Source organism: Meriones unguiculatus, chromosome 4, assembly GCF_030254825.1.
Source record: "Meriones unguiculatus strain TT.TT164.6M chromosome 4, Bangor_MerUng_6.1, whole genome shotgun sequence".
NCBI classification, from domain to species: domain Eukaryota; kingdom Metazoa; phylum Chordata; class Mammalia; order Rodentia; family Muridae; genus Meriones; species Meriones unguiculatus.
The window spans coordinates 111053173-111065842 of NC_083352.1; the positions used below are offsets into that span (position 1 = coordinate 111053173).

The 12670-nt window shown below is 53.1% G+C and overlaps 1 protein-coding gene across 9 annotated transcripts in view; it reads left to right on the top strand.

Moving 5' to 3' along the window:
* Positions 1-12670, top strand: part of Nfatc2 (nuclear factor of activated T cells 2) — a 118540-nt gene that overhangs the window by 61239 nt on the left and 44631 nt on the right. For all 9 annotated transcript variants that reach the window (XM_060382783.1, XM_060382786.1, XM_060382787.1 and 6 more), the window contains exons 4-5: positions 730-932; positions 2066-2238. In XM_060382783.1, the coding sequence (XP_060238766.1) occupies positions 730-932; positions 2066-2238 (376 nt within the window). The remainder of the gene's footprint in view (positions 1-729; positions 933-2065; positions 2239-12670) is intronic.

A 12670-nucleotide genomic window follows, 5' to 3' on the forward strand; every position in this document is an offset into this window, starting at 1 on the left:
CCTTCCCAGTGCTGTTTACATGGAGCATGGGTGCCTTGCAAGCAGCTGTACCACTGAAGAAATGTCTATTTGTGCACAACTACCATTAACTTCCTGCGGATACTCAAAGAGGGATGTGACCTCGTGAGTCCCTCCCCCATAGCTGCTGTTACTTGGTAAAGGATCATGAGGGTGGCTGGGGGGAGGGGCTTCAGGTTGTTTTCTGCCCTCACTTCCGGGACCCTTTGCCAGTGGTTAAGTACAGTTTTTCCACAAATGTAGTTCCGATCTATATTGTTTCTTGCCGCTGCTTGAAAGTCCAATATGTGTGTGTACTTTTATTTCATGTATGGGAGATCTTGCCTGGGTGTATGTCTGTGTGCCACATATGTACCTGGTGCCTGTGTACGCCAGGAGAGGGTGTGGGATCCCCTGGAACTGGAGTTACAGATGGTTGTGAGCCTCCGTGTGGTGCTGGGAATCGGACCTGAGTCCTCTGCAAGAGCAATCGATACCCTTAAGCACGAGCCCTCTCCCTGGCCCCTTAGCATCCATTTTAGAAGAGATCCCTGTCACTTATTTGAACAGTCTGTTCTGGTTGGACAGTAAGACTGCTTCTGGTCATGCATCTGCCCAGGCCATGTGGCAACCCTACACTCTATCTCTGCCCACAAGCTACTCCGGTCTCCTCCGGTGGTCAGACTAAAGCAGTCAAACCCTGCTTATTGAAGACTTTGTCTCCTCCCTCAGCTCCACGGTTACATGGAGAACAAGCCCCTGGGCCTTCAGATCTTCATCGGGACCGCAGATGAGAGGATCCTTAAGCCGCACGCCTTCTACCAAGTACACAGGATCACGGGGAAAACCGTTACCACCACCAGCTATGAGAAGATTGTGGGCAATACCAAGGTTCTGGAGATCCCCCTGGAGCCAAAGAACAACATGAGGGCCACGTAAGGCTGCGCAGGGGTCGGGGCTTCTTGGGAAAGCGAGCAGGGCCTGAATGACAGGGTTGACGGGATCTCTATGTGGCAGCCACAGCAGTCAGTGCTGGCACTGCCCCATCTTGGAGCAACCCATTTGATTTTTCTGTTTAGGGAGTATTATATGAAAGCCTGCCATGGTGGCACATACCTGTAATCCTAGCACTTGGGGGTTATGGATGGAGGCAGGAAGATCTGGAGTTCAAACTCTCTTTAGCTACATACGGAGTACCAGGCCTTCCTGGGATACCTGAGACCCAGTCTCAAGAAATAAAGTGAAAAGATCTGTGGGACCTAAAGAAAATTCTGAGTGACAACACAGACGGTCACCCACGTAGCACTTGTACCTGGAGGTAAAGCTGGCCACGTGTCACACATGTGTCGGCACCAAAGAACCTTTTAGAAGGAAACAAACTCAGGCTTACAGAAAAGCCGTGGGAGGGAGGATACAAGAACTCCAGGGCCCTGGCTGTGCTGTCCTGATCGCTAACAGGGTCTACATTTGCCTTCTGTCTTCTCTGTCTCAAGCCATAGGCCCGAGTCCTTTGAGAGATGGTTGATCATGCCCTTGGCTTTTTACAGACCTCGGTGGGCATTTCCAAAGAGCAAGGGAGCTTTCCTGTTTGTTAAATTCAAGAGGCCGAGATACTCTGACATTTGTGGAATAGACCTGGCCGGTTCTCCCAGCTGCCTGGTTGAGTTTTTCTGGTGCTTTTGAGAATAGAAACATTGATGTGAAAATTTTCCCTAGAGAGACAATCTCTACTCAGGAGATTATCTAAGTACTCCGTAAAAAATTTCTCTTTCTTTTTCTTTTCCTTTTTCTCCTTCATTCCTTCCTTTGTTCCTTCGTTCTTTCGTTCCTTCCTTCGTTCCTTCCTTCGTTCCTTCGTTCCTTCCTTCCTTCCTTCCTTCCTTCCTTCCTTCCTTCCTTCCTTCCTTCCTTCATCTTGGTATACCCTTCTGGTCATAATACCCAGGGAGATATTGCAATTTCCTACTGCGGCTGGTGGAGATGACAGTTGGCCACCTTCATCGGGCTTGTGGGTGGCCTCTTCTGCTCAGTGAGACGGTTCTTATGACCTGGGTTTTCCCCTGTGCAGCATCGACTGTGCGGGCATCTTGAAGCTCCGAAATGCCGACATCGAGCTGCGGAAGGGGGAGACGGACATTGGCAGGAAGAACACGCGCGTGCGCCTGGTGTTCCGCGTGCACGTCCCGGAGCCCAGCGGGCGCATCATCTCCCTGCAGGCGGCGTCCAACCCCATCGAGTGCTGTAAGTCAGGCCGCAGGGCTGGGTCTTTCTGGGGGAAAGGGCCACACATGAGCGTCCACCCTGGGCAGGTGGCCTGCAGGAATCCATGGGACGCACGAGGACAGACACTGCACCCAGGGAGGTTTTTGATCTCTGCTTCAGTTTGCTTGTGGCGACTGTGGCCTTGTGGGAAATAAAAAACCGGGACAGCTAATGGCAGCTAAGAGGAGTTGGTGGCTTTATTTAGAAGATGTGAAAAGTCTAAGTGTTGGTTTGGTCTTCAGAAGTGTGGACACACTGACAGTAAGTTACTGGAGCACACACACACTCTTCTTTCTTTTCATCCTCTACTCAACGAGATTCATGATGATGTGGCTCTGCAGATGCTGTGAAAAACACCTGACCACGCATCATGACAACTCTGGGTCACTGGCTGGAACTGTTGTACCCATTTCACAGGTTAGAAGACTGAGGATCCAGTGCCTGTGCCCAGAAGAGGTGGGGCTGGGACTGGAAGCTCAGAACCTTGCAGACAGTAGTTGGTGCTCTTCCCTGGCCTTTCGCTGTCCCTGTCTACTGACTGAGGTCTGTCTAGGGTCGACGAGGTCAGGGGTCATGCCAAGTGTTGGGATGTTCACAGAGCAATAAGACTCTCTGTGCCCGAGAAGCTTATAGTCCAGTGAGGATGAAGTCCCCACCCCCAAAGATGGATATAAAGTTAGAGAAAATTTTCAGAGCCTGGCACAGAAGAAAAGTTCTAGGGAAAGACGCTGAGCAGAACACATAGCTGGATTCTGCCAGGCTTCAAGAGCAGTTGCTGTGAGCATCTAGGATTTTCAGCAGGGTTTTGCTAAGATGCGTGAAGAAGCTTATCTTTGCTCAGGTTCGAACGTGTGCATGTGTGTATACATGTAAGCGGTCCTGGGGATTGAACCCAGGACGTCATGCATGCCAGGCAAGTGCTCTGCCACCAAGCTTCCTCTCCCACACCCTTACAGACTTTTTCATTTTTAATGAAGAGGGGGTCTTGCTGAGTTGCTCAGGCTAGATTTGAACTCTCAATCCTCTTGCCGCAGCCTCCTGAGCAGCTGGGATTATAGACCTATGCCTGGGGCCCAGATACGTGTTACTTTTTTTTTTTGAAAGTTCAGTCATTCTTTTAAAAGAAATAAGGGAAAGCAAAGTAAACATTGTTTCAGAGATTTAAAAAAAAAAAAAAACTTTATTCTTTCAGTCTTTTCAGTCCCTTTCTTTAAGGGACTGTTATGTTATAATCATGTTCTGAGTTAAATTGCTTTCAAGATCATCTCCTTCACAGCTCCCTTTGCATTTGTCCATCAGTTTCCTGCGGCGGCCAGGGAGATGGAGGTGGAAGTAAGAGACGTGGCTGAGTTGGGGCAGACAGTAGGGTGCAGAGGAGACTGGGGCCCAGTCTCTGTTCTTCTCAGGAGACTGCTGTGAGCTGCTGTGAGCTCACATGGAAACGTGGTCTATACGGCCAAGTCCGATCTTAAAATTTGACTGAAGAAGAACAGAGGAGAAAAAAAAAAAATCTTGGCTTAAAAATGACAGTCGGGGAAGGACACGGCTCAGATGGAGAGTCTGTCCCTAGCGTGCGGAAAGCCCTGCGTTCTGTCTTCCCCCAAACAGCATGCAGTGCTGATTAAAGCGGCAGTAAATTCAAGATACTCAGAGGGCCAGGCAGAACCCGGGAGAGACTCCTGTTTATCGAGCTTTGATTGAACAGAGAGTGCAAGTCTATGTGCCTTAATGCAGTGCAGAAGAACCGACTTTCAGACTGGAAGCGAGGATGGGTGGGGGGGGCACTCGCAGTACTAGAAACCAGGAAAGGGCCAGCAGAAGCTTGCAGCTCACCCGGGAAAGCTGGGGCCCCAGTGAGTCCGTGTTCAGATTCGGGAAACACGAGCCACCACCAGGGACGGAAAGACAAAGGGTGGCAGCCACCTCCTCACCCCTGTTCTCTGGCCCTGTCCTGTTTGATTTCGCGCATCTCAGGATTGTTCTAGAAGGAAACGCAGGCTCTTCCTCCGAGATCTTTGGAGGTGGTGGGCAGACAGGGCTCCCCTCTGGGGCAGGCAGCCCCTGCTTCAGGGTGGGATGGTGGTCAACTGCAGGGTGTAGGGGGCAGAGGATGTGTGTCCCTCCCCTCCCCTGAGCCGCTAAGGTCTTGAGGAGCCTCCGAGAGCCACGTGTGCCTCCAGCGAGGTTGCTAAGGCATTCAGAACCTCTTTGAACCTTGTGATCTGTTGGTTCCCCACCGGTTTCAGCCACCTCATCTTCCTCCTTCTGACAGATAAGGGGACCCAGCCTTTCTTGGTAAAGTGATTCACCATTTTACTTAGTAGTAACAAAGCTGGATTCCCAAACTTTCTAGTTCCGTGAAATATCCTCTTGTGGCTTCTATAACACTGTTTTTTTTCCGGTGAAGCCACCCTTAGCTGCTGGCCAGCCACTGTCCCTCGCTTCTAGTCCTGTTGGTTCTTTTTGCCCTCCTTGTTCTATTCTAGACCCAGGCAAGGATGCTTCGTAAGTGCCTGTTTGGCCGATTGGCTGGGTTTGTAACCTGTAGGCAGATAATGAATACATATTGACAATTAGTGACTCACACCTGTGGACACAGAAGGTGGAGGATAAATATTTATTGTCTAATTGACTTCGCACTGTTGGGGAGGATGAGCTGGTAAGAAAAATAGAGTGGGCTGGCCCGTATTTACAAGGCTAACTTGTTTGTTTTGGAAAGGCGCCTCCAATGCCCCAGCTTGGGCAACGAGGGCATGGTCTCAGATTCTGGTTAAAAAAAAAAAAAAATATATATATATGTGTGTGTGTGTGTGTGTGTGTGTGTGTGTGTGTGTGTGTGTGTGTGAGCATATGCAGGGGTGCTACTGTTTGTCGGTGGGCTTGTTGCCTGTTGTGGTTTTTCCTGGCCCATCTCAGCCTTAGGGGCTATGGCTCCCCACTGCACGGCCTGGCGCCCATGTTTCTCGGCCTCCAAGCCTCTCCCAGGCTTCTGCTCAGTGGTCCCAGCTGCACATTCACTGCTGCGGTAGGGAGGGCGTGGCTTCATCCTGGGTTAGCCCCTTAGGCTCTCTGTATGCCGTCGCCATGCAGCAGCCTCAGTGGCAGATATGTGTGCCTGCTAGATGAGAGGCCAGAAGGCTGCCTCGAGGGTTAGAGGGCCACACCCCACACGCGTCTCTCCTGCGTTCCTCTGTGTGTGTGTGCGTGCGCGCGGCTCAGGTTTCTTCTCCATCTCCTGGGGGTCCTGTTCTCCTCAGCTCTGTCACTGGTGTGGACTCAGGCCCTGCTCCAGCCCTGGAGACAATCTCACCCCGTCTTTACCCCACTTACACGTGCAAAGACCCTAGTTCCAAATAAGCCCCTTCCAGCTGTGGGGCGTGGCCTGGGGTGGGGGCGGGGCGGTACTGTTTGGCCACAGCCCTTTCTGATGCTCACCACTTCCAGATGCTCCTCAGTTGCCAAAGGCGGAGCCTTCCTCCTGGTCCTCTCAGTGCCTGCCGGCTGCTCCACACAGGCGGGTGCTCAAGCTTGACTGAACGCTGGAATCCCGTGTGGGTCAGAAACACACATGCACATGCATACATCCACACACATAGACACAAACAACACACGTGCGTACATAAGTCACACCAGGAACACACGTAACACACACATGTGCACATACAAATATGTGTACAAATACATGCATGCATATACACATACTCATATAAACAACACTAACGCACACACGTGCAGATACATACACATGCATATACAAATACTTACACATATGATCACATGATGTACACTCATGCACATATATACACTTATACAATACACATACACACATGAACACACGTATGTACATGTATGTATACATGTACACATAAGTACTTATATATCTCCATGTACATGTGCACACATATACACATAAATACATATATTATGTACATGTGTACACACTCATAAACACACATTTACATATATATGCACACAAAAGATATATACACATACATGTACACACATATACACGAAAGCACACACATGCACTCTGTCTCCATTTAGGTCTGGTCTTGGAATAGAGGCTTTTAGGGAGGCTACCTGTGTCTGAAGTAAGGTGTAGAGAACTGTGATCTTCCTCCCCTCTGCCCATCACTTGGTTGGCTAACTCCTGACCCACAGGCTCCGGGTGGAGGAAGTGTCCCCGAGCCTAGCAGGCCTCAGATCCCTCTGGGCACTTCACACCACTGTCCGTTATTTCCTTCTTGCCAGGGCAGGCCAGGTGTTTGCACAGCTTGTCACTAGGACTGACTGAGGAAGTGAGGGGACGATGCCTTCAGAGGCTTCCCGGTGGGGCATGAAGCAGAAAGGTGACATCTGCAGCTGCTGGCAGCCAGTACCGCGAGACCCTTGCAGGCCACCCATAGTCCTGTGCGAGACCCACAGGGCTTCCCACCCGTAGGCCCACAGGAGAAAGCCTCGCAGAGCCTCCGTCTGTGACCTGAGGGAGCCCCACGCAAGACCAGTGCATTCTCCCCGGAACCTGCAGTTTCAGCTCCACAACCACATTTCAGGAAACGCCTAAAGCAACTGCACATGAGGCCCTGCCCACCCAGGGCACAACGCGAGTTCAATTTGTTTCTTTTGCAGCATGGGAGGTGGGCATGGGCTTGTCTCTCTGACACACGCATTTCCACCGAGGTGTAATTAAGAGGCTGTAGGCTTCACAGAGGTGCCATTTAGCTGAGTGACTTTGGCAATAGCAGACACCCTTGTCACCACCATCCCGAGTGCTCGGCCCTGTCAGGTCCCTCCCACCTCCTCAGCTGCTGCCTCTTCCCAGGCCCTTCAGGGGGGCTGTCACTGATTTGCCACCTGTCACCAAGGATGGATGTTCCCAGCTCTGCAGCTTTGTGGAATGGAATGAACACATGGGCTGTGCATTTTGGGGTCCTGCTGGGTTTTTTTCCCCAGTGTTTTATTTCTGAGCCTGTTCCTGCTGCTTGGTTCAACAGTTTACCCTTATGGGTGGCTGAGCAGTGTTCAATTGTAGGAATACAATGGCTCAGTTATCAGCGCTGGGAACTGGCCTGTTCCACGCTGTGGGAGTTAGGATAAAGATATCAGCATTCTTTTGCAGACAAAGGCTTTACTTTTTCCTGGTCAACACCAGGGAAGGTGTTTCTGGGTCCTTGATGTCACACCTTCTTGCTTATGTATTTTTTTTTTTTTTTGACAGTACAGGGTGCTTGAGTATCTTCTTTGAGACCTTATATATAAGTAAATAAAATTTGCACCCTGGGAGAGGGCACACAGGCCAGGCCTTTGGCAGCCTTGGGAGACTTGTCAGCAGTGACCTGAGGCCACTTTGAGCAATACCAGGGGCCACAGGAGAAGGTGACAAGAGTTTAGGATCGTAGTTAGTCCTGGGGAAGTTATTCAATGCCCCATGCCTCAGTTTCCCTATCTGTGAAACAGGGTGATTATACCACCCCACTTGCTGGTGTGTAGTTAAGTGTGTGTGTGTGTGTGTGTGCCACACAACAGCATGGCTGTGATCCTAACTGTAGCCCTCCCCACCAGCCCTGTGATGGTCCAGAATGGACAGGTCACCTGTGAGTCCCTGTAGCACTACAAAGCGGACTTGCCCTGACTCCGGCTGTCACCACACCATCACGGGGAGACCATAGCCCGGGAGACGGCAGGTGAATGTGAGCCTTTGGCAAACACACACTGCCCCAGGGAAGTGCGGTGGACCACATACGCCACCGCCTAGGTTACCAGCTGGGGAAAGAGCGGGAAGCCTGGCGAAAGTCGACAAGGGAACTGTTCTGAGGAGGAGCAGGGACCCCGGGGGCTTTCCTGCTCCTTGACATTGCCCCGCTCCCTGGCTGGCCCTTTCCTGATCCCGCCACCTGGGAGCAGACAGGCAGAACCGCCCTCGGTGGAATACACACAGTGTGCCCAAGGGCTTCTATGTGCCAGCCCCTCCCTAGCTTCATCCCCCCATGGGTCCCTTGCTTCCTCACCCAGGAATACTGGCACATATCTGCTGAGCACTGATGTGCAGCAGCAACCCAGGCAGGCCTGATTCTTATTCCCTCAAAGTTTCAGGGAGGCTGGCGGCTTACCGCAGCCCTAGCTTGCGTAGGAAGGGGCTGAAGCCCCGGCTCTCTTCTCTGTCTCCTGGGCCCCTCAGTGACCAGGGAACCCATCAATGAACTGGGGTTCATGCAGCCTATAGGGAGAGCCATGGCACTGGAAGGAGAAAATCAAGGTCAGGCCAGGAAAGGAAAAGGACAGGTGCCATGTGGATGGGATGATAGGAGGAGGACCCTCCCTGCAGGCTTAGTAAGTCCTCCTCCTCTCTGCGTGAGGAGGCTGAGGGAGGGCTCCAAGGTCGTGGGGTAGCACCTGCTCCTGGCAGGCACACTATAGTCCCCACTATAGGAGAACCTCCAGGGAAGTGAGTGGTTACGGTGAGACTGTGGCTAGACACAGCAGCTTCGTATGGCCCGAGCTGGGTCTACCATGCCAGTCTGCCATTCCAAGACAGGGCTCCGGGGTCCCATAGTCAGGGAAGGCCAATTTGGCCCAGTTGACCATCGCTGGGGAGGCAGAAAGCGCCCCTGGCCTGTGCTGGGAGACAGCATCCCACATGGCCCTTGCCGAGGTGGCTGAGTCCCCATCCGGGTCTGAATCCTTTTCATCTGCCCCTCTGTGGTAGTAATTATCCCACAGTGGCAGAACCCTGACTCTGCAGAGACACCTCCCCAGCCAGCCTTTCTGTGTCCCTCCAGAGCGAGCCTCCCAGGCAGAGTATGTGGTCTTGGCCACTCACCCCTTCAGGCGTGGGAAAGGCCCGGTGAGTTTTCCCTCAAGAGCTCTGAGGTGCTCACGGCTTGGCTGCAGGTCAGCACTGGCACTGGGAAAAGTGAGCCACTGTGCCCAGTGGATTCAGAGCTTGTAAAAATATGGGACCCTGAGACAATTTATGAGGTGCCAGGAACTGGGAGGGAGCAGCACCAAGAGGCTTGGGGCCACCTGGAAGCTTAGGCAGGAGCCTGGGTCTGCTTTGTCCCCAAGCTGGAAGCCGGTTCACAAGGATGGGTTTGAACCCAGGCAGAGTTTGCTTAGAGTTCTGTAGGCAGGAAGGTTTGGATGGCCTGGGGTCTCTAAATAGTGGGATGGGAGCTTTGGAGTCTGATGGTAGCAGTGGGAGAAAGTCCAGGAGACCCAGGGACTTCCTGAAAGCCCTCTGAGGTCCTGCATGCTGCTCCAATTAGTGGTAGTAGCTGGTGGGTGTTGCATCAGGCAGAACTGCAGGCCCCGGGAGGGTTGTTCCGGCTGCCACTCACCTCCCCTCAGTTCCTCTTTTGGAGGCTAATTGGACTGCTTTGCTTTGCCGAGGGGTTCCCCAAGGACTGGGGTACTGCCTGGGAGGAGTTTCCCTGTCCTCAGGTGGCCTCTGCCACGTGGACCTGAGCCCTGAGGCGTGTGTGATAAGGAAGCTGGGCAGAGTGCACACTTGTGGCCTCTGCCTGAAGTCTGCAGATACAGGGGCCCCGGGGGAGTGGCTGGGCCTCTCTAGCTTCCTAGTAAGCACCGCCTCAGCCCGATGCCGCTGCAGATTCTGGGAGGCCCCTTTCAGAGTCAGCAAACCTGCCTTAGGGCTTGGGAGCCACTGAGAATTCACGGGCACAGTGGTGGTCTCTCTATCAGAGACCATTGATGGACCAGGTCGCACTGGTGTTGTAGCCTTTTGCCGAGCTCAGCACTGAACATTCTTGCATGCTGAGCATGCACTGGACAAATGTTGCCCCCACTACAGGAACTCCCAAAAGTGGACAGTAGTGCACACTGAGGCTCACTGAAGGATTGTCACATACCGCCACAGGCTACGTGTTCCTGATGACACCAAATCTGTCCTTTCGTACCTGATTCCTTTTACACAGAACAACACGACAGTGGAGATGTCGGCGCTTTGCTCCTTTTTCTGGGCTGGATAATATTCTGAACGGGCATGCCACCTTTTGTCACTCGCGCATGCACCCTGGACATTCTGGTTGAGATGAGATGGTTTGCCAGCTACGTTCTAACCATGTCTACTGTGTGCATATGATCTGTACGAGGCTTACCTGTGAAGCAGGCGCTGTTATGATGCCACGCAGGAGACCTGGAATGGTGAAGTGACATGTCCAGGGTCATTAGGCCTCGGGGCTGCAGATGCGGGACCCCCGTCCCCCTACAGCAGTGATGCCACACGGTATGCTGACTGTGGCTATCTAGGACCCCATTAGGGTTGTTTTCTAAATATTGGCAGCTGTGGTCCTGCCTTCAGACTCTTTTAAGCCAGGGTCTCTACAACTGTTACTCTCAGCTAGGAGTGACTTTGTGTCCCTCCTCCTCCGGGGGACGCCAGCCGTGTCTGCATGCAGTTTTAGGTATCACAGCTGGTAGGCATGGCACTACTGGCAGCCAGCGGGAAGAGACCAGGGATTCAGGGAGCTATCGAAAACTCAAATACTACACAGCATGACCTCACAGTGAAGAAGGGTCCCGCCCCTAGGTGGGAGACCCCACAGTAAAGAAGGGTCCTCCCCTAGGTGGCAGTCTACATTTTAGAAGGCCGCTGAGGTGTTCGGCTGCGGCTGGGGACAAGCCAGATGCCTGCTTTTCCCAAGGCCTGGCCACATCTCCGGTGTGACTCTGACGCCTCTAGGAAGCAGACTTGCTCTCTTCACACCGTCCCCTCGGGGGAAGAAGGTAGCATTGCAGTTTGTGCCTAGGTGGCTGCCGCCGCCTGCAGAAGCCAGGAGCTGCATGGAGAGGCGGCTGCCCCAGACTCGTGTATTTGCACAGTGTATGGTGATTCATGCATGGCAGGCTCCCACCCCTCAGGGAGCTCACCCAGCCTGGTCCCGGCCTGGCTGGCTGCAGGCCCTTGGCTGGCCTCCCCAGTAGCGATGACTCAGGTTTTCCACCTGTAAAATGGGAGGGGTGGCTCTTGCTGGCATCTCCAGGGCCAGCAGCCCCTAGCCCCACCATCCCCTTCCATCAAAGGCAAGTCTGAAAGCTGCCTCTGTAGCTGCTGTTTTCGCTGCTAGTAAACCTGCCTTAGCAGTAGTTCAATTAGAAAGTCAAGGGGCTCCCACACTGCAAGACGGGCTTAATAACATGCCCATGTGGGAGGAATTAGCAGTTTTATCCCTGGCCCCTCAACACCTCCTGGAGCCCACAGGTGGTGAGAGGTGGTATTGCTCTGAGCAGAGAGAGCCAGCATCAGGACCATGAGGCTGGGTGAGTCACTAGGAAGTGAGTGGACGCCTGGGGGGGCTCTAAGTGCACCTGCTGCTCAGTGTGACCCCCCCCCCTCAGTCCTGGGGACAGAGGAAGAGGGTGATATGTGCCTGACATGAAAGGAAAGGGTTAAGTTTGGGCCTCACAGTCGCTGCTCAGGCTCCCGGCTGGCTCCCGGCTCCCGGATGGGGCGGTCCAGGGGCCCTGGCATGGAAAGACCTGGCCCTCTGCCTAGTCCTCAGCTCTCGGAGAAGAGCCAGGAGCTCAAGCTGACTCACCAAGAAGGCAGCGCTGAGAGGGAGGGAGGGGCCTACGGGAGTGGGAGGGACCTGGCTGCAGCCAGAGGTTCTCTGTCACCTAGCTGGTGACCCACCTGCCTCTATTCATCATCTCCCACAGCCTGAGGGGCCCAGGGGCAGCTCTGGTGATGGGCCTGCCTTGGAGGGTTTCTGTCTCAAGCAGGTAGGACCTGCCCACAGCTGAAAGTGAATCTCTGCTGTCTTACTTCCTCAGGAGGCTGCTGTGGACACCTGAGCATACTGTGCAGGCCTGTCCTCCCCAGCTTTCACTCATCGTGGGTAAAGATGAGCAGAGATAGGAGGGACCTGTCTCCCTGTACTCAGCCATCTCTAGGACCTCTCTCCCGGGGCTGAGGACAGCTCTCACAGGCTGGCTGAAAGTGTGCCTTTCTCCAGAGAAGGGCTAAGCAGGAGGAAGTAGGGGAGAAAGGGGCTGGGGGTAAGGAAGTGGAAGTGAGTCCCAGGGAACCTCCCGAGGGAGGCTGAGTAGGACCTGAGGAGATGAAGGAGGGGCCACTCACATAGGGTGAGGGCAAGAGCCCAGGAGAGCACAGGCACTCAGAGGTGAGAGCTTACAGAAAACGTAGCAAAGTCTGGTGCTTTAGGGGCACAGTGTTTACCTAGTAGGCCTGAGGACCTGTGTTCTACCCTCAGAAAAATATTCACATGTATGCACACACTATCTATCTATCATCTATCTATCTATCTATCTATCTATCTATCTATCTATCTATCTATCTATGAAAGACAGGGAGGGCAAAAAAAGATGTAATGTTCTAGAAGTTCTAGAAATTGATGGGAACATAGTGATGGAAAGGGGGGGAGGCTCTGGA